This window comes from Microchirus variegatus, assembly GCF_963457635.1.
Source record: "Microchirus variegatus genome assembly, chromosome: 11".
Lineage (NCBI taxonomy): Eukaryota > Metazoa > Chordata > Actinopteri > Pleuronectiformes > Soleidae > Microchirus > Microchirus variegatus.
In genome coordinates, this window is record NC_139812.1 from 276,036 (window position 1) to 298,300 (window position 22,265).

Here is a 22,265-nt window from a genome sequence, read left to right on the forward strand (position 1 = left end):
GATTAAATGTCATGTGTGTGAGTGTCTAGGTGGATCCTGGGAGCTGATTGGTCCTGCACAGGAGGCCTGATCATCCCAGCTGCACTGGACCTCCTTGAACCTCCAACTCCATGCAGACCTCTGGTTGTAACAATTTTTAAGTTGTATAATGGATGGAAATAATACAGTATAATTTAATTGTAACGATTTATTCTCTGTGCTTCTGTTGGATGTACGATGTGGATCATCTTTACATTGCTGAGTACATATAGTTGATCAAATCATTTGCATTATCCTGTTAAATAACACATGTTAACATTACAAAAGATGGCACTGGTGGTATTGATACTGGTGCAAATGAGTATATTCATTACTCTTTTATTTTAGTATTGATTAATATGCTGATTTTCTGGTTGAAATGTATGTCAATATAAAGAGTGACAATACAGAGTAATCACTAATCATCACATTTCAATGTAATACAGCTATGGAGCAATATCACAAATCACCAAGTTGTCTGACAATCTGCACTTTGAACTCAGAAGCTGTCTTTACATTAGAATGACAACATAATAATAAACATGTAAGACTCTTTGACTATCATTTACATTTAAGTGTTTTGATTCAAAGGTTCATCACTGAAAGTGCTCTCTTGTTTCAATGTATTCATTCCTTATATAAGAAGTGATAATAAGTGTATCAGTATCCTACTGTACCTTCTCGGGCCATCTCTGCCACCACTAGCGCCACCTGGCAACTCAGGCTGCTTTTACTCTCTAAGGCCTGAGCCAGTGTGGGTAGAATCCCACTTCTTGCGATCTCAACAGCAGCATCTTTCTCTGTGGACACACAAACCTATGTGTTACAAAACATGATCATGTGTTATTGGGGGAACCAACATGATTGGTTATGAATTTTGAATATTAATATTTCATGAATTATTATGGAATAATTAATTACTATTAAGAAATTGAGTCAAACTCGAATAACCACCACTCAGAGGAAAACAATTGGTTATGAATGAACCATAAATTCATAACCTCCAAAAAATTAATTACGCCTATTAACAGTTTGGATTATGATTAAGAATTCACTTAATAATTGATAAATCACAATGCCACAAGAATAGGGTCATGTGAGGTGTGTTTCTCACTGCAGTTTCATGACCCTCTTTGTCTTTGAGCTAATGCCCATGTGTTCTCCATACAAGATCCATGTGATTCTATCTTGAATTAACTGACCCAAAGAAAAAGCTTCTCCGACTGCGTATGCGTTATCCGTCTGCGTCACCACGGAGACGCCTCGAGCCTTTATACTTCTGCGTCATGGTGACGGATACGCGCTGCAATTTCCCGCCCGATCAGTAGGGGTCGCTGCGCAAGGTTGTTCTGCTTCAGGCTACAGTGAGCAATGGTGTCCGAGAGAGAAAGAGAGGGAAAGACTGTTGTTGTTGAAACAGTGGTCGTTTTCTCACTTTTCTGTGTCACGGGACGCAGTTTTAAGATCATTTGAGGCGAGAAATTGGTCATTTAGAGTCTAAACATGTGCTGTGTGTGTTAAGATATGACGTATTTATAGTTTGGCAGCGACGTTGATCGGCGGTGATCAGCTCCGCCTCTGTGGACGCTCGGTGCTCACTGTGAGCTGGCACAGAGCAGCTTAGCTCGGCCTGTCCTGAGGACCAATCGCAGCTCTTGCCGTCTCCGTTGTCCCTTGACAGAGTGACGGACACTTAAAAAATATTTTGTGCAGTCGGAGACGACGTAGAGTCTCTGTGTAACCTACGCAGAGCACTTTACGCAGAAGTATAAATGTCTTTTTGTCCTCATCTTGCAAGCTGCAGGTTCCAGATCCAGTTTCGTGGCTATTACTATTATTATCACTCACATCATATCATCACTATAACTAACACTATAATTAAAGTTGATATCAGTGAACAAATGACATTGTAGAACTATAAACATGTCATCACTGATTCAGAACTGGCTTCTGAAGTTGATACAATTGTTGTATTTCTTTTCTCTCTCTACCTCTTGTCCTTTCTGTCCCTCACCTCTGTCCTCTGTCCTCTGTCCTCTGTCCTCTGTCCTCTGTCCTCTGTCCTCTGTCCTCTGTCCTCTGTCCTCTGTCCTCCATGTTTCCTTTCACCCTAATCAGTTGAGGCAGATGCTGCACATCTTTGAGTCTGGTTCTGTTAGAGATTTCTTCTTGTTAACAGGGAGTGTTTTCTCTCCACTGTGTTTGCTCATTGTGTGAGTTGTTGGGTTTCTCTGCTCTGTTTGCCTTACTATGAGATAATGTATGTTGTGATGTGGTGCAATACAAGTAAAGTATAAGTTGTGCTTAAATGTCGCTCTACATATTCTAACTTAAATCTTTACAAAGGTGGCTGGTGACTATAAATGACCACATGTATCCTTGGACAAGACACCTAACATCACTTGGCTCCTAGTGGCTGTGATGACAGTGATAGAAAATGTGCTGCACATGGATGTGCTGTATGAATGTGTGAGTGAATGATTGTGAATGGAAGACTATATAAATACAGACCATTTACCATGATGAGTCACTTCAAAGTTAACAGGATCATGTCAACACAGGGTCAGAACTATGACAAATTCTGAGTTCATTATATGTTGCCAAGATCAAATCATAGATGAGTTACTTGTTAGTTGACAGTCAGCATCTAATAGATACAGATTCACTTATTTTCATTATTGGTCTGAATAAGCATCAGAGTCCAGATGAGCCCACTCTGTATGTGTGTGTATGTGAAAGAGAGAAAAAACACAACTTACTCTTTTCCAACAGAGAAAGCAGTAATGTGTCCAAATGAGGCTTGAGCTCCTCCTCAATAGGTTCTATACTCACACTGATCGCCTTTAGTGCTTCACTCAGAGAATCTGAAACACACACAGATACTGTAAATATGACCTGTAGCAAGAGGAAAATGGGATTAGAACAAGAAAAGAGGAAAACTCTGATAAATAAGTCATAGCTGTGAGCTGAGGAACGAGAGGAACAACTAACCAGGGACGACTATCAGCTTTCCTTTGAAGGACTCTCATAGACTTACATTCAGTTAGACCAGACATAACCAAAGTCCGGCCCGGGGGACAATTGTGGCCCATGTTCAAATTTTCACTGGCCTTCACCCTCTGTTATAAAATCAATGATATGTGGCACAACAGCACTGTTGACCTGAGTATTACATGCACAAACAGTCTGTTTGCTACATTGTAACATTTTCTGACCAGTGCAGACCAAAGCAATCCAACTATAGGTGTGAAAGTGACTCTTCGCATTAAAACCACTGTTTTTGAGCCAGAACTGGAGAAAGTTGAAAATAGGTCATCCTTGATTGTTTTAAGATATTAAAATAAGATAAGATGTTGATACCCAGGTATCAATCAAGTACACAGCAGTGTTGATGTGAGAGTGACTGTATGTTTGCCCTGCAGTGGACAGGGTCAACATACAGAGATCCTTAAGTGGTGGATAAAATGGTAGAAAATGGATGGTATTTTAAGAATAATGAGATCCACTGACACCAATTCATCAATAATGAAGACTGTTTTCTTTGAGTATAAATGAATGTCTGATCCTTTTAACAGCCCCGGCATGTTTTTTACGAGTTTAGAAACAGTTGGAATGGACATTATTACGGACCTGCATAGTGGAAGTGTATAGGTGCCTAAATATAACAACCTTTCTCCAGGCCATGGATCACAGCAGACATTGATTCACCAGCAAATGAGCATAATCCCTATCATCTCTTGTTTTGCTTTTTTTAACTGCAGTTGGATTTATTTTTGTAGTACTGCATTTTTTTATTTATTTTGCATTTTGTAGCAAATTTTTGCTTAATTTTACAATAAAGCTTAGGGATGCAAAATATTATTAGCAGATATCAGCTTAATGTATTATGGTATATCAGCAAAGACACAGAGATCCCCCAAACATGAGGAACGACTAAAACAGTAGACTAAATAAGATGCTACACTCTTGACTTATATGCAAACCTCAACAAATATTATCTTTTTGTATTTTTCTTTTTTTTGAACACTGTATATCTACATCTGCTGTGACAAGAGTATGAAAAATATTATCTGCAGTTGGGCACAAGGAAATCAGTTTTGAAACACACAAGCATATATGCACAGTGAGGAGTTACATATAAAGACACACACACACACACACACTGAGGAGAGTCCTGCAGAAACTAATCAGCTCAGCTAATCCTTATAAGTCAAATGAAAATAGCCTGTTTGGAAAGAGCTATCAGGCTAATACAGCTTATAAACAGGGTAAGAGGTGCATCATGTCCTTCTGTGCTAGGTTATGATTGTTTAGTATATTTTAAATGTATCCTTAATGCAGCTTTACTGATGAGAGGTGGTAGTTAGTGTTAGGGTTGGGTTAGGGTTTTCCTGGATTTAACACCGACCTTGTCAGAAATAGTTATCGTCATGGTGACCAACGCCTGGTCATAACCAGGCAGAAGGGGTTTAGGACAGTTTAAGGAAATATTTGGGTTAGGCTGTTGAAATCAAAGTAAATCTGTGATAGATAGATAGATAGATAGATAGATAGATAGATAGATAGATAGATAGATAGATAGATAGATAGATAGATAGATAGATAGATGCACATGTCCTGACATGACACACGCAACACATATAAACAAACTCCTGTAGTTTTGATTTACAAGGTTGCATGTATTCCTCACATCAATGACATTGTAAAGCGTGACAGACACTGATTTAGTCAACACTTCCTTAATCTCTTCCACTCAACACTACACTCACACTGAGACACAGAGCTTGATGTTGGTAGAATTGACTGGGGGGTGTGGTGACACCACTCCCCTGCTGCACCATCACATTACAACATTTTACACCATCTATCTATCTATCTATCTATCTATCTATCTATCTATCTATCTATCTATCACACACACGTTTGCAGCCCCTGGTGTGTGGTATGTAAAAATACATAACCACAGCTGGTACCAAAATATACACACACACACACACACACAGCGAGAGAGAGAGAGAATGTTAGAGTAACTCACCGGTGTGTGTCATGGCTGCTGGTCTGCAGTCTCACTGTTGGCTCGCTGCCTCTGTGCTGTGTGTGTGTGTGTGTGTGTGTGTGCAGCTATCAGAGGAGCTTGTGATTCTCTCTCCTCCTCACTCTCGTTTCTTCAATCTCATTATCTCTGCACACACCCCAACTGCTCTCTCTCTCTCTCTCTCTCTGTCTCTGTCTCTGTCTCTCTCTCTCTGAACAGATTCATATAGCTTTATTGTTGAGAGTATGTCGGCCTCTACTGGTCATTTCAACATGAATTCATAAAATAATAACTATTTACATTAACAAATTACAGCGATATTTACGAAATCTAAATATTTAAATATGAATAAAACATGCAAATATACAATATTCATAATCATTCATTCCTTTCAAAAAAGTGTGGATCATTAGTCATTTATTTTAAAACATTGGTAAAAAGAAAAAGATTCTTCTGTTTGAAATTTAGATATAATAATAATAATAATAAAACAATTTGAAAAACAACGCGGGGGAGGGATCCACTGACTCAATAATGATAAAGAAGTTACGCCATCATTCTTTTTCAAAACATTATTTCGTTATAAACAGGTGAAAAACAAATAGCTACACATTTCATGATTGGTTCTATATAAATACAATGTTCTTGAAATATGGGTTAAACATGTTGAAAGCCTTTAAAATAAGTGGCTTTAAAGGAAACATATTATGCTCAATCAAATTTTTAATCATTTTAATACTTTAAAACACGCCATGTTGACTTTTCCACTCATTGTTACGTCACAATGACACATTCCCGGAATTGTTGTCTCGTGGAGTTTCGCTTTGTCCCTAAAAAAACACGAGAGTGCAGGAGACGGCAATAGTATCTGGAAGAGCGGAAGTCCACGAAGTGTTGTATTCTTGTCTGCACAGTGCAGCACAGAGTTCTACACAAACTTCCTGTCTCAGAGGATTTATGTGTCCAGTGGAAACATGTTATATAAGATGCCAAAATGCCGGCTAGAGTCAGCAAATGATGGCTTTTCCAAATGCTAACTGCTGTTAGCTGCCAGAGCCTCAGTGACGCTGACCTAGTTTCCAGTGTCTCATTTGCATATTTAAAGAGACAGACACTCAAAAGCGAGCGTTCTGAACAGGGCTGTTGTGGCAGAGTGATTGAACTGCTGTGATGCTTCATCCTTAAGGTATTTTGACCAAAGCATGTTCATTATGGTTCATCACCTTAATCATTATCAGAAAAAAATCCCCCCCTTGTAATTTTCTTCAGGAGCCTCCACTGAAGAAAAGGGAAAGTCACAACGCTAGAGATATCTGTGAAATGACACTCGCAAGAATTGTTACTTGTGGGGGAGTTTGATGATGGTTTTCCTGCACTGACATTTACCGCTGCAGAATTTCACTCTCGGAAAATAAAAAGCTAGGAAGGATGTTAGAAAACAGTGTGATGTATTTCCAGGTGCCGAAGAGGGACATTGCAGAGCTGCGCATTACGTCCGTAGTGGTTCAGCACTACCATTGAGAATGAATGGCATTAAAACAATTCTCACTCGCCGCACGGGAACAACTTCGGGACAAGGGCCTTTCTGCAAGGAGTTTGCATGTTCTCCCTGTGTGTGCGTGGGTTTTCTCCGGGTTCTCCGGCTTCCTCCCACAGTCCAAAAACATGCTCGCAGCAGGACAGATAATTTAACTTAAAAGCAGCTCAATGTAGAGCTGTCAGAAATTAAAATCAGCCTCTTGTCATATTTGCAGCAACACTGTTGCTTCAGGCTTTTTTGTATCGCTCATACTCTCTCCATTAAAACAACCTGAAATCAGCCCATTGTCGCTCCATTTAGTGAGGAAGTGATCCTCCTTCACAGCACAGGCCTAAGGTCAGACTCGTAATATATGGTTAAAAAAAGAGTCTTTTATTATGTTGTTTTGATATAGTCTTAAGTACTGCTGAAAGGGTTATCACACTATAGGTCTTAACATGTGACAATGGTTAACAGTTGAGAGATTTCATTCAAAATTAAGAAAAGTAATCAAAATGTAATCAAATGTAATTAGTTACATTACTTTGAGAAAGTAAAATGTAATTATTTTTCAAAGGATTTTTTGTACATTTTAAAGAAGATAGTGGGTCATTTAAAGCCCTCTGTTTCACCAAATGATGCTGTACCTCTTGCTTGTTGCTTGGAAATGTTCCCCATTTCGGCCCCTGCCATTCGTGCTCAGGCCCTAACAAGTCAGGTTTATACTTCTGCGTCGCCTCCACGCTGTAGCTACGGGAAGTTTCCCTCTCACGCATCATTTATCAGACCTGTAGATGTGGAGGTGACACAAGTATAGTAATATTTCAGCTGAAAAAAACATATAATCAGCTTAATGTTGCTTAAGTCAAAAGTCTTACATAACCAAGCTTTATGGAGCTGCACCAAGTTTGATTCCAGCTTGCAGCCATTTGGTGTGCCTTTCCTTTTATTCACAATTACTGTGTTCTGTCAAACCAAGAGGCAAAATTACCCCAAGTGCCTGAAGTTTGGAGAAGCTGTTTGTTTGTGGGAAACACAGAGATAAGGTGCTGAATGTAAGAAGAAACAAGAATGATGACGAAATGACAGACCTTTAAACCGTTATTTCAGCTGAATCTTGTTTATTTTTCTTAGATGGTTTTACAGTGGACAGCTGAAGGTGAACGTTTCAGAGTCTCCTCCTACTAATCATCTCCGTCACCATCATAGAGCAGGAACTCACCGATATCCTCTCTCATCTGGGACCTGCACAACAGAGCATAACATCACTATGATATTTATGTCACTCTTTCTTTAGGATTCATCTTCTATTTTTATCTTTATGTTTAATTTATTCATAACTTTTGTGCAAAATCCACAACATTAAAAGGGACACTGTGTAGTATTTATGGGTTTATATGACCCAAAATCCACTTTTTTATACATATTATATATATATATTTTATACATCTAAGCTCGCTAGCAAACCAAAGACAGTAATGTTGGAGCAGGTGCAGGCATGAGAAAGTAATGCTGGAAGCGTTCTCATCCTTACTGAGGGGAGGTATGATTGACATGAAAATGGTGTTCAAAAATGTGGCACATGCTTCAGTTAGAGTACACGTACACCCTGTAACTCCTGAATATAAAGCCAATGTTCTCCTCACCTCCTTTGCCTCCTCTTAGCCTCTGACAGGATGTAGTGAGGGAGACACTCCACTGATGACTGGAAAAGGAAACGGTGACAATGAGCTTTAAGACTCAAGATAACTTTCCTGTTATTTTTCATGTATGCAACAACATATAGGGCATGGTGCTGCATATGCACATGGTTAAATGTGATAAAAGGTAATATAAGACATACATAGAATCACACGTGCCTTTAAAATTATAAATAAATAGTTGTAGTACATAGTACGTAGATACTACTGCACAGATTACAGACAGCGCATTTTCAATGCAGAGTTCAGTTGAGATTAAATCTGAATGGATGTTTACGTTTGTAACCCAGGTTCTTTGTAAGTGGACTTCACTGATGTCGCACATATGCCAAACAATTTTCCCGGCCACGCACGGTGGTGCTCATGTAACCAAGTGTGGCTCATCAGTGCCACCACAGCTGATGTCTCTTAAAGAGTATCCACATCAGCTGCTCCCAAGTGGGATCAGTAGCTGTGCATATGGAATACGTAGGGTGTGCGTAGGTTTGAACGTCCGCGATCAATAACATTTCAAGGAAATATTGTTGAAACACATGCAAGACATATTTTGAATCAAAGCAATGTAACCAACAAGCTACAACCTTGTTTTCATCAAAAAGATCCTTCTTCCGAGCTTGACCAACTACACTCATCTCTATGTGCAGTCATCAGTGAGACCGGAGCGCAGGGACCGTCTAAAAAGTGCAACACCCGAAAAAGACTTTTGAAAATATTCAATAACTACACCATACAGTGTAGTGTCATCAACGTTTCTATATACTTCACTGCTGTCTTGTACCTGATACTATACCACCCAGTTTATACTTAAAATATAGTTTGTCCAGCTCTTTAGGATGAACACGAGCTTGTAGCTTGTACATTGCTATACATTTGTATACATTGCCAGTTCTGCCTGATATTGAGCTTGAAAAAGTTGACCTGAAATAATACTGTATTCTGATTCTGTTTCACTTACAAATAATTTTTTACACCCAAGTGGGGAGACTTTGGCTCAGCTAGAAGCTTGACTCACACATCCTTAACGTAAGGTATGTCACTTTACAGACAAAACTAATGTTTCCAGCTTAACAAGGAAAAAATACTTGTATAATATAAAAATATGATGCATTAAATATTGTATTTAATGCATCACAAAATCCAAGGTGTTTTACTCACCATATCTTTGATGGTCAGCTGACAGCTGTAACATAGGAGACTCTTCAGATCAAGGGTCTCTGGTTTCCTGTGACATAAAAACAGTGATGAAGATGATGACCGATACTCATCTGCCATGAAACAGACGACAGCATTTAGTTTATCTGGGGACTGGATTTGGGTAAATGTGCTGGTTTCAACACCCTCACTATCTATCCTGAGATGATGGATGTGAAAAAGCTGCAGTGCATCTTTACTTGTTGTTTTGCGCATTTGTTGAAATCAAGGTGTTATTCATGCCAGAAAAACAATACATTGGTTTAACAAAGAGACAAACAACACAAAATTATGACCTGTAAAACCTACTGAATATCATTCACCTTAGTTATACAAGGACCTGATCAACAAATATGCTGCTATTTTTGTGGATTGTTTTTTAATAATGTCTTGATTAATTTTTGTAAATATCAGGATACACAAAAAGCAAGACAAACAACAGCACACAGAGGGGAAGGTGTCAGTGTGAGTCCCTGATTACCATATATGTCAGTCTGAGATTAGGTCTGGACAAAACAACATGCCTCAACAACACTTACTGTGTGGAAGAACAGCAGCTTCCACCACTCTCTGCTCTGCCACAATCCTCTCCTCCTCCTCCTGAGGAGCAACTCTGTCCAGAGGGTGAAGGTGAGTGAAACTCTTCTGGAGCTTTAAGAAAAACACAGGAAACAGATCATCAAATAAATGCTCTGTATTTAAAATAGAAGATGATGACAAAGAAGGCTGCTGTGGTAAATACATGTGCACTAAGATGCTCGTTTATAAAACGAGCAAATAAAACAAATTCTATTTGGTATCTAAAGATACCCTCGCCATGATAAGTCACTGTCTACCCAATGGTTTTAAGATTATAAGTAAGAAGAAGGTCCTGGAGTCTGTGATGAGTTGAAGGAACTTATTTAAATATACTTGGCCAAAGAGAACAGAGACAACACATTCTCACATTATTATGACATTTTCTCTCTCTGAATGCAGCTGAGAGCAGGGTCAGTGAACGCTGGTGCCAGTGTTACCTCTGGTGACTCCTGCCAAACAGGTGATCGTTTCAGATGTACCATCAGCGACAGTAGTCATTACATCATTACATGGAGTAACTCAGTGAGCTCTGTCTGCTTATTCTGTAAGTAATGCGTGTGTATCTGGATGATGACGTGCGACACTGACACATTTATAGATTGTTGAAATGATCTTTAAATTCAGTTACATACATGTTACAACAGAAATCAACAATCAATGCACAGCCAGTATTTTTAGGCATCATTATTATTATGAGACCCTGACATTTAGTTAATTTGCATTTATCACTGATTCCAAAACCCCCAAAAAGAACTAAAATAATATATTTTTTCATGTTTCTACATCATAGATTGATGTGTTGATTGTGCACTTGACTTTTTTGTTGCTGCATTTGCCATTGTTCGTCAGAGAGGACATTTTAGAGTCATTTGTATATTCATTTGTTGGTGGAATAGATGCGTTACTCATTCAGCGCTCACTTTCACATTAGATGGGATGTATAAAGAATAGGTGCTCAGAACTCAGCATACGCATGGTTTTATAAATCTGAGCATTTCTTCTTCTTTTCACCCAGCTCACCTCTCCTCCACTAACCTCCTTCCCTTCCCCCTCCCTTCTCTCCTCTCTCCCAGTATCTCCAATTCTAAAGATCAGTCCTCAAGAAGACCTTAAACATATTTCTCTCTGGAAAAACCTGCTCTCAGCTTTAACATCACTTATATTTTGGTTTACACCAGGCTCTGATTGGCTTCTTACCGGCAAGGCACACAATGGTTTCTCTTGGAGTCGACCTTGAAAGTAGCTGCAATAGCATGTTCCAACCCTCCTGGAGAACAGCAATGGCTCTATGTATATATTATTAATATTTAATATCGCTAAAGACTGACCAAAAGTTACAAATTGACTTTTTTAGACGTTCAATTCTGTGCTGTTGACCAATTTTGACAATGTTAAGGTATGTGGGCATTGACAGTAACACTGGTATTCCATATGTAGACAAAGCATAAGTGAATCTTAAAGATGAGAGGTATGGTACCTTGGTTTAGTCCTGCGACCTTCGTACTGCAGGACCCATGAACCTTAACCTGGGAGAGCTGCTCTGAGGTCAGTGTGGCTTGAAAGGCTGAAGCATCCTCTGAAAGACAGGATTAAAGTAAAGAAGGGTGATGACAAACTCGTACACTACACCTTCTCCCTCGCTCTTTTACAAATGCAGACATTTCACATACATGCATGGGAAGTTTTGCGAGATGAATATTCCTGCAAGGTTGAAATTTCCGAGTTGAACAAATCAAAGCCATTGTTTTCAGTGATGGATAAATACCATTGACGAATGTGAATCCTAATTTATTGAATCTGGCTTAAAGACCATGGACATGAAGAGGGTACACAAGTTGTTCATATTACACAAAATAACTACCTGAAGATTTAAGTACTGTTGTTGTGTGCAAACTTCTAAGTGGTGCTACATACACTGCCTGGTCAAAAAAAAGTCACCACTTAAAAAAAAGGGCCACACACCAATATTTTGTTGGACCGCATTCATTCACCGTGTCATTGTTTTGATAAGCTTCTGCAATGTCACAAGATTTATTTCCATCCAGAGTTACATCCATTTTTCTCCAAGCTCTAGTATCGATGATGAGTCGGACCACCGCACAAAGCCTTCTCCAGCCAGGGGCGGAGCTACGGGTGGACAAAGGGGGGGCAGCTGCCCCCCTACTGTAGAGACACGCCCCCCTAACTTTTGTGTTTTAAAACCTTTACGTATAAAAACATCCACGACTATGTCCACAAGTATTGAAACAGACAAGAAATGGACCAAAAGTCAATAATTGTAAATATAATCGTTGGCCCCTGACTCACTTAGCTACGGCCCTGCATCAAACGTGCAGTGCACTGTTCACAGTCTGGCTCACACACAGTGAGTCTGCTGTGGTGGCTCTGCATCAGACCACACTGAGGAGTGACTGAGCTGCCCCCCCCGACTGAAGGTGAAGTTAAGTTAAGTTAGAAGTTAAACACATCAATTTAACTTAAAGTTACATTTATAATGAATGTAATTTAAGGTGATTCAGCCTCAGCGATAACAGGACATTATTTTTATTTATTATTTTTCTTATGTATATTATACTTTTTAAAACATTTCTTTCTACTTTATGCTGGTATTTTTGAGTGGACAGCAAAGTAAGACTTTCATTGTACAGGGAAACGTGTTTCTTTACTGTGCATATGACAATAAACACTTTGAATCTTGAATCTTGAATCTTGAACAGCACGGCCATTAATTAAATGTGAAATCGCTCATGATTTGTAAGAGTGTTTTGCTCTTTGATCAGTTTTGATTTTAGTAAAGACAACAACAGCTTCATACAATATATTAAAACCTGTCATGTTTTAATCCATAACGTTTACACAGGGTCGCAGTTTTGTGGGCGTTACGTCACAACACACTACACAGTTGTAGCTCGATGGATCATATTGATTTGATTAGCTAAGCAGTAGAACTGCTATAAAACCACTTACTGTCACCTATCACAGCAATGAGTTGAACCAGGTGACATCCTTTACTTTTATAACTGGGAAAATAACAAAAAAAACTAAACATAACTGTAATAAATATCTTCTGATTTTAGATTTGTTATATGTATTAGCTACATGGCCCTAAAGTGTAGTGATACAAGGATAACCAGAGCTTCTCACAATGAAAAGGAGAGCAAAAAGTGGGGACATTGTGAAGGAGAAGAGGATGTGAGGGATGAAGAGGAGGAGACTGATGCAGATTCACAAAGTGAGACAGAGGCAGAGAGTGACAGAGAGGAAGAGGCTCCTCAGCCTTTTAACTTTGTTATTATTTTTGATTATTGCACTTTATATTTTAGATTTTCATTTTGCTTTTTTACTTTTTAAGAGATGCATTGGGCTTGTTCCTGTTGTTCATGATAAAACAGTAATTAGTTTTAAATTTGTATTTGTATTTGTATTTTGTATTTTTATGTTTGTTATGTTAAATCCATTTACATTTGGTGATTCTTGCGCCATCCCATGCCACCCTGCCAAGACCTCTTGCAGCCGCTTTGCCACCCCATGTAGAATGTTCTAGATCCACCAGTCTCCAGCACATCCCAAAGATTCTCAATGGGGTTAAGGTCTGGACTCTGTAGTGGCCAATCCACGTATCAAAATGATGTCATGCACTCTGAACCACTCTTCCCAATTTGAGCCTGATGAATCCCGGCATTGTCATCTTGGAATATGCCCGTGACATCAGAGAAGAAAAAATCCATTGATGGTCATTCAGTATATTCAGGTAATCAGCTGACATCATTCTTTGGGAATATAATGTTGCTGAACCTAGACCAACTGCCAAGACTACCAACAATAGAAGGCTACTGTAAAAAGGTGGCAAACTTTGTGGGGACCAGGCAGTGTGTATTGGGTGATCACCTATCCATCACATTGATCTGGCAAAAACTGTGGAGTGGAAGTTTCTAACAGAATGAACCGGTGAAAACATAACCTCCTTAGTGGACTCATCAAAAACAGAATGAAGCTCAAGTTGTGTGAGGCATTGAGTAAAATGACCCCTCCCTCTTACCTTACCCCCTTACAGCACTTACCAATAGCAGTATCCATGGTGCACACACAGAGCAGGCAGCGGTCAGAGGGGTCAGCTGTGGTGGAGCTTCTACATGATGTCTGCAGCTTCTCGCTGGTCCTGCACAACACACAGCTGAATTGTTCACGACTACAACTGCACCGAACAATATTTGTATATATTTTCATAATTGATTCATCTGTTGATAATGTTCTTAATGTCTTGCTTTGAACACAAACCAAAATTGTTTAGTTTTAATTATTTCTTTGTCAAATTAACCAGAACATATTCACATCTAAGAAGCTGAACAATCGGAAATCTTGTTTTACTATAAAATAAATAATTAAAAAATTTAAAATACCGTGATATATATTTTTGGTCATACCGCCCAGCCCTAATATATATCTAGACAAGTTAAGAGCAGCAGCACTAGCTTCAGCATTTCCTGTTATCAAATACAATGCATGTAGAGTCCCTCTCACCTGTAGATGGTGCTGACAGTAGAGGGAAATTCTGTCTGCAGTTTAGTAACAAAGCTCTCCGTCAGACGCTGGATACTGGCTTTTTCTGTGCTCTAAAAAGACAGATAGACACGTGAAGCAACACTCTTCATATTCATATTCATATTTATACTAGTCTACAGTGACAATACTTTTATTGTACACCATTTCCACAGATTAATTATTGTACCCCTAAAAAAATTACTGTCAGACATTTATTTTTGGAGAGTAGAAGAGCTCTGGAAAATTCACAGAAAGTGAGTGGGAGTGTCCTGAACCAGACTCCGGCCCTCATCTCAATGTTCCAGACTCTCCAGCTGTTGTGCAGCAACTCCAAAATTGTTTGTGAAATTCATGTCTGAAAACTGATTATGGGGTTTATATCCACTGTTCACTGACATTACAGCTCTCGATTCTACAGTTAAACCTGGCTCATGATTGGCTGTTATTTCTGCTGCCGGTCTGCCCACAATATCAATATTTTTATGACTATATGTATGTTTGTCAAAATTGATACAGCCTGTTAAATATCAGTCAATTTTCTTAAATTCTCCATGTTTTTAGTGATCATTTGCAAACAAAACTACGGCTGTACTGAATTATACCAACAGAGAGAAATATAGAGAGTGATAATCTTCTCTTCATCTGTTTTAATTATAACCTACACAGTGTTTTCCAGAAGTTGTAGCCTCTGCATACAGCTACTAAAATGGTTTTAAAAATACAAGGTCTTCATGTATTCAGATTCAGCCTAGACACTAAAACTACTGTCAAAAGTGTCAATGTTGCGTCTTATTGCTGAATATGTCAAGATTACTATCCACCGATCTTCTCTCTGTCTATTTTAGCTGGAAACCAGGGGAATCTCGAGCATGTGAACACTAATTAACATGGGTGCAAAATTGAAAACACAGCTGCAAAGCACACAGGACACATCCAGTGTGAACTGTTGGTTAATCTTACCTTTGTGTCCAGGCTTGGTACGAAGACAGATGCCACACTGAACATGTGATTGTAGAAAGCTACTTCTTTGGCTGAGTATTCCCTCATTGGTCTCACTAAAATGATGTCACCATACCTGGTGTCTGAGAAACCCTATTAAACACACACAAACAGATAACTTCTCATCTATGATCTGATAATCTGTAAAGAAATTACTGTAAAATGGTATAAATAGTAAATACAATGTTGTATTTCTCTAGCTGTGTATACAGACACCCACACATACACACCGTGTCCTGAGCCAGCTGTGCTCCTCTGCCCACTGATATACTAGTGAGCAGTTTCACTGCCAGTCTGGTGCAGTTTTCTCCCAGCATCACTTTAGTGTAGCCCTCAGTGCGAGCTGTGTGCACCAGCAAATGCTGCCTGTGAAGAGAGAGCACACAGTTTAAGGGTGTATGCATGTCTCCTGCAGTGCATTTTTGATTTGCGCATAAAGAAATACCTCAACACAAACACAGAACAGATGATCCTGTGATACGTGACTTTTTAAAAGGAATGTGATTTAAAGTTGATCTTATGAATATGAATTTCACAAAACATCAACGAAATTGACAACATTTCTCCTATTGTATGTGTCAGAGGTGCAAACACGACGACATGGAGTAACTGCCCAAAGCCACTGTACTATATCAAGTCCAAAGATAAAATGCTCTTGCATTGAGCAGAATCCAAGACATGAGTGGCATGAATGTCTACACTTACCACACTAGCCATCATTAACACATAAGATTAACAAGCATGTGTCTTGTAAATCTGTTAAGGGGTTGTATATACAGTAGAGATAAAATGAAAATTGTTGGCCAAAACTGAACATCTATATCAATTCTGAAACTTAAGAAACTATGAAAATATTTAGGAGGATCTCATCGAACACATCAGACCAGGATTCATGCCCCTCATCTGGTGCAGACAGTTTTCCTGCACACTGCTCCTGCGCTGTGTGCTTCTCCATGTGCAAACGGGCTCTCCGTATCTAACGCAGCTTGGATCATTTCTCTACACGCTGCTTTATCCCCACATCGAAGTAATAATCTTTACGACGAGGATCGAGTTCAGTCATAATGAAGTGCAGGGGATCTGAGTAGATCTTAGTAAAACATGTCGACAGACTCTTAAGAGTGCACTTTTCATTGTTTTCACTCCGTGGTCTGTCTCAGCATTTGTGTAGAAGACGCATTAGTGCTGTAGTTAGGGGAATAGCCTATCTTTAGTTAACTGCTCAAAGGAGGGCGAGAAGAGAATGTTCTCTGGTGTAAAGTGAATGTGCATAATGTCACAAAGGACCATCCAATCTTCCTGAAAGAATGGGTCCTTTTTTTGAGAAAAGGAGTGGGTGTGTGTGGATCATGACCTGCCCCTTCTGTCTTACTTTAATGTGTTTAGGAGGTCTTGTTTGGCTGTCAGTGTCTTAGCCGAGCCAATCAGCTGCTGCAGGAGCCGCGTATGGGCCTCCTGCACCAACGGCAATGACATCTCCTCCTTCTGGTCTGGTGATGTCGGACAGCTGCTGTCATGGTGAATGAAGCGATCCACAGCTGCTTTATAGGCACTGGCAGGTTGTTCAGAGGGTGAAGGAGCTGTCACCACGACTGAACTGGGAACTTCCAAAACCTGAGAAAAAATTTAAAAATTTAAAAAAAATTTAAAACAAAACAACAGTTTATTTTATAAATTAAACTGAAGATGTAAGCAATAGATAAAAATATACTGAATTGGTTTTTGTTTCTTCTTTTTAAAGAAGGGCAACCCTCTGTGACAGCACTTTACTGAGCCAACTCCAGGCAAGGATCGTGGCAACATCTGCAATTCATTGTTTCTATTCTTATACATTTCAGTGTTCTACATTGTTTATTCTAACTGTTTTGTTAATAAATGTTTCATTTTTGGTTAAATTGAGGCTTGTGTAACATTTGTTATCATTGTGTCATTTTTATCAGAGAGAGAAAGAAGCAATATCGACAAAAAAAAAAAAAATTGCATTGGCTATGGCTGATGTAAAAACCAAATTGTCATTGGCCATTAGAAACCCATATCGGTCAACCACTAAAGAGTACACAAGCATTGTAACATCCAATGTGCCAATCTCAGCTGACCAGAGTCCAAAAAAAATACAATTTGGGGATTGAGTAAACTGGACACTAAATTAACGGTAGGTGTGATTCTTCAAGTGAATGCTTAGTTATCTCTATATGTGACCCTGCGATGGACTCGCGAACTGTCTATGCTGTGACCCCGCCTTTCGCCCTATACCAGCCGAGTTTTGCACAGCTCCCCTCGTGACCCTCATGTGGAGGATAAAGCAGTAGAAGATGGATTATCCTGTGGTATGGATTTGCAGACTGTACCTGTTCCAGAGGCACCACGTGAAAGGGGAAACCAGTAGCTCTGAACAGAGCCTGCAGCTCCGACACTGTCTTTCGTCTCTCCTCCAAAGACTGACCTAAAATACCGCTCTCTGCAACCAATCACACACTCAGTGTAAAACTTTTGGCCTGACTCGTGAATGATCACAGTTGGTTACAGGGTGAGCTCTCCATTTTATTTACCGTCAATGAAGACAATGCCAGGTAGGAACCTCAACTTCTTGTGAGCATTCTGACTCAAACCCTGTGAAGAAGAAACATAATTTTACTTTTCCACAGTATCCTTTGGTTCGTTCCATTTGTGGTAGGAACTTGGATTTCTGAATCGGAAATTCAGAGCAACCTCACCAACACGGGATTCCAAAAAAGCTGCCATCATAAAAAACAATTGCACTTCTGTCATATTAGCTTCACAGTAAATCAGTCAAACAAATACTGTACAAGGAATGCAGTCGTCTTATTAACCCACTTTGCACTCTTTGTAGATTCAGTATTTCTTGTTTTTTATTCTCTGTATATATTCAAAGTTATCCATGTTAATCATTAGACTAGGACTACAGTGCTGATTTGCTGACATGAGTTAAAGGGATGGTGTAATTCCTGTGGTTGTATGAGGTGCTGAAAGAGTAGTAAGCACTGACTGTGCGGGACCGTCATCTCAAACCTCCATGAAGAGGTAGATGTGCTCAGTGAATTCATGGCTGCCTGCACTAAGGCCTTTGAACATCAACTGTGATGCAAATAAATAAACTTGAAGGTAACTTTTGACTGACTGACTCTCTATATACATCAAACACAAGCAATACTATGGAGACTTCTTTGATGAAACACTTGTGTACAGAGTCAATAAAAGCTTTCACCACACACACACACACACACACACCACACCACACCACACCACACCACACCACACCACACCACACCACACCACACCACACCACACCACACCACACACACACACACACACACACACACACACACACACACACACACAATGAGAGAAAGAGGTAAACCTCTTGGACTTGACTAAGCATCGAACAGGATGAAGGACCTCCAGACACAGCCAACAGCACCTACAAGCAGAAAACACATTTACTGTATAGTTATAGAGCACATTTGTAATTTAAGACAATGTGTGTAATAAGGAAAACAAACATGGATCAGCTTAAACAGCTCCTTCTGATAGGGGGGTTAGTACAGGGGACAAGGTCTGATAGTTAAATCTGACACAGCGTTACAGCTGTGTGAGGTGCTCAGTAAGACATTCCTATTGAAGGTGGGGCTACAGATTTCCCCGCATTTTCCCCCAGATTATGTATTGATAGCTGAGGAGCTTTTGGTTACAATGGTCTTCTTCACTCTGTGAAATATTTTTTTTCCCACAACAAATCACCATTATCCATCCATCCATTATCTACCGCTATGTCCTCCACGGGGGGTGCTGTGCCTATCTCAGCTGACACTATCGCCCCATGTCCTGGACAGTTCACCAGTCCATCACAGGCCACATATAGAGACAAACAACCGTTAACTCACACTCTCACACCTACGGTCAATTTAGAGTGACCAATTTACCTGATCCCCATATTGCATGTTTTTGGACTGTGGGAGGAAGCTGGAGAATCTAAAGAAAACCCAAGCACACACGGGGAGAACATGCAAGCTCCAAGATGTGGCCAAGATGACTATTTAACTTAATAAAATAAAAAGGATATCAGAAACTCATTAAACCCTCAAGACAACTTCAAATGCAACTCGCCTAGTAAAGCTGACATACCCAAAATAACCTACATGCCTATTGTGTCCAACAATGTAGTTGTTATTAGATTATTGTGCAGAGAGATCAGAGTCTCTTCACTGTTTACCTTCTCTCCAGGGAAAATGATCCTGTTTTTGCCCAGCATGGCTCTGAACTTGTGAATGAAATATTCTTTGAAACAGCCCCTAAAAAAAGAAATGATCAACAACAAAAGAAAGATCACAAAATCGGTGCACACCCAGAACTTTACACTCTTTGAGTCACTTTTCTCACAGCCTCCAAAACTGATTATGTTTAACTACGACATGGCAGAAGTTGTTGTGTAGATAGAAGATAGATAGTGGTGGATGTTTTACCTGCAATATGCATCTCCTGCTCTGATGACCACAGCTCCACTTGCCTCTTTGCATTTGACACATTTCTTAGAAACACTGACAAATGGAATAAGAACAGACACCTTTAAAACCTGTGAGCATACGTTCATATTTTATCACATTTAAAGTTATAAATACATACAATATGGACATTTGTCACACATACATACATATTCCTATACATATATATGAACTCACTCTCAAAACACAAAACTTGGTATGTATGTATGAACTAATACACACTGAGCTTCACTCAGACACGGAGTTAGCCTCACACAGCTACTGAAATCAGACCGGATCTCGTTGGTCACTTACCCGGGAATCTCCTTGTGCTCCAGCCCGTCATGATATTCTTCATTAACCTGACACATGGTGAACTGACACACTCACTTTCTCCTGTTTCACCACACTAAAGAAAATGCTAAAGCTGTTAGCTAACCCTCCCTCCTCTTACTGTTAGCACCCAAACAACCATGTCACGTGTGTCTCTTCTTCTTTCTTATTAATGGCGGTTTACAGCTTCTGTTTGCTTATACCGCCACCTACTGTACCGGAGTGTGTAAAGCAGGGATGCCAGGGTGAAATTGGACAAGGGGGCAGATTTTTTCAAGTGAGACCTCAGGGTTAGGGTTACACTTTGGGACTGAAAACACATGGATAGGTAGGTTATTTAAAATGATTCATGAAGGCCTACACATCAACAAGGAATTGCATTGGCACCAAAATAGCCTCACAATGAGGCCTACAATTACATACATTACAATTACGGCCTAAAGTAGGAGACAGTTACCCTCTAAAAACGCAACATTTTCCCCGTTTTTTCCCAAAAAAAGGTCCTATGTTCCCCACTTTGTATGTGACAGGGGACTGTGATGGATAATGGATACTCGGTCTGACTGAATTACAGTTTTTCTCCATTGGTTTGGCTCATTTCTTGAAACAGAAATTACATTCTTCATCTAGTCCTTCATCCCCACTGCTGTTTGGATATTTAACTCCTCGTTTTAAATGTCCACTCATTTACATACTAACCTCTGCTTATGGTGTAAAATTAAAATTCAGTTTCTTTATTCAGTATTTCTCTTCTGTACTGAGTTCACATCTCGGTTTAGTTCCTTTCTACACTGTGTGTACTACTTGGATATTGTGCACTCTTGTCTTATTTTTATTCTTATCTCTACTGAATTACTTACCCTACATTAGAGTGTGTAATTTAATTAATTTTTTTTTTTTTTTTACCATATTGTATTTTATTTTTATTCTATTTTTTACTCTTATCTTACATTTTACTTCTTTTTACTTATATTAGAGCATATTGTATTTTATTTTATTCTATTTCTTACTCTATCTTACATTTTACTTCTTTTTACTTATGTTAGAGCGTATTTTTACCTTATTGTATTTTATTTTATTAGAGTCTTACTTATATTAAGAGTGTGATTTGTTTACCATATTGTATTTTATTTTTTACCTTATTTTTTACTCTTATCTTTACGTTGTCTTTCTTCTTACTTATTTTGCCCTTTGCACATTTCTGCACCTCTTGTCGCCTTAATTGAGCTGTTGTAAATGTGTGTTTCCCCCCCGGGGAGGAATAAAGTTATTCAATTCAATTCAAATTCTCTAAACTCTAAGATGGTTTGGCACAACAGTCTTACAGTTCAGCACAACACCATAGTCAGTTAAAAACTTACACACAACAGTGATCTACTTCCACAACCAGAAGTAACCCTGATGGTCAGTCATTCACTGTTACAGACTATTGGACATTTTGCCATACAGCCGTGGAACTACATTGCCCATGATGCACTGCGCACGCTGTAGCCTATCGTGCTGTTGGTGAACGTTCTCTGTGCGTCTGTCTTCAAGCGCTAACTTGACAACGAGGTGGATGGAGCTTCAACTGTTATCATGAGGTTTAGATATCGACGCTTTTATAAGTGGGTCACAGCAGCAGCAGCAGCAGCAGCAGCTCACTGACACTCGTCAATGTTTACTTGTCCAGCATGTTTGTTAACAGCCTGAGTCTTTGTTGTTGTTGTTGTTAACATCATTTCACAGTGCGTAGATCGAAAAACCACGATGTTGGTACAGCGACTATTCAAGCAGCTGTGAGTGTGATGCAGCAGCAGCAGCAGCTTAAAGGGAATCTCATCGTCTCCTCTCTTTTCTCCGGCACCATT

At 39.4% G+C, this 22,265-nt stretch overlaps 2 protein-coding genes across 2 annotated transcripts in view; both read right to left on the minus strand.

Annotated features, from left to right (window-relative positions):
* The window catches only part of LOC310934275 (rap1 GTPase-GDP dissociation stimulator 1), a gene marked incomplete at its 5' end in the record, with an annotated part of 21,477 nt that extends 14,129 nt beyond the window's left edge, over positions 1-7,348 (minus strand). The window contains 4 exons of the mRNA XM_083897969.1: positions 696-818; positions 2,778-2,913; positions 4,427-4,462; positions 7,220-7,348. Of these exons, the coding sequence (XP_083754095.1) occupies positions 696-818; positions 2,778-2,913; positions 4,427-4,462; positions 7,220-7,348 (424 nt within the window). The remainder of the gene's footprint in view (positions 1-695; positions 819-2,777; positions 2,914-4,426; positions 4,463-7,219) is intronic.
* Positions 7,234-20,535, minus strand: ctu2 (cytosolic thiouridylase subunit 2 homolog (S. pombe)). The gene is made up of 18 exons (XM_083898217.1): positions 20,398-20,535; positions 20,065-20,139; positions 19,815-19,893; positions 18,963-19,022; positions 18,133-18,193; positions 17,932-18,041; positions 16,956-17,197; positions 15,814-15,949; positions 15,545-15,676; positions 14,564-14,655; positions 14,104-14,201; positions 11,520-11,618; positions 10,003-10,114; positions 9,428-9,494; positions 8,219-8,277; positions 7,664-7,817; positions 7,451-7,538; positions 7,234-7,360 (listed from the first exon to the last, which is right to left on the minus strand). The coding sequence occupies exons 1-16, from the start codon at positions 20,451-20,453 to the stop codon at positions 7,757-7,759; spliced, it is 1,539 nt and encodes a 512-aa protein (XP_083754343.1). The 5' UTR covers positions 20,454-20,535; the 3' UTR covers positions 7,234-7,360; positions 7,451-7,538; positions 7,664-7,756.
* Positions 20,536-22,265: the final 1,730 nt, after the last annotated feature.

Excerpts from the sequence above, each read along its gene's own strand:
- ctu2 (XM_083898217.1), bottom strand. The coding sequence starts at position 20,453 with ATGTGTCAGGTTAATGAAGAATATCATGACGGGCTGGAGCACAAGGAG. Across the intron at positions 18,194-18,962 it reads TGCTTAGTCAAGTCCAAGAG|GGTTTGAGTCAGAATGCTCA; the intron begins GTTTACCTCTTT and ends TCTTCTTCACAG. Across the intron at positions 14,202-14,563 it reads ACTGTCAGCACCATCTACAG|GACCAGCGAGAAGCTGCAGA; the intron begins GTGAGAGGGACT and ends TGTGTTGTGCAG.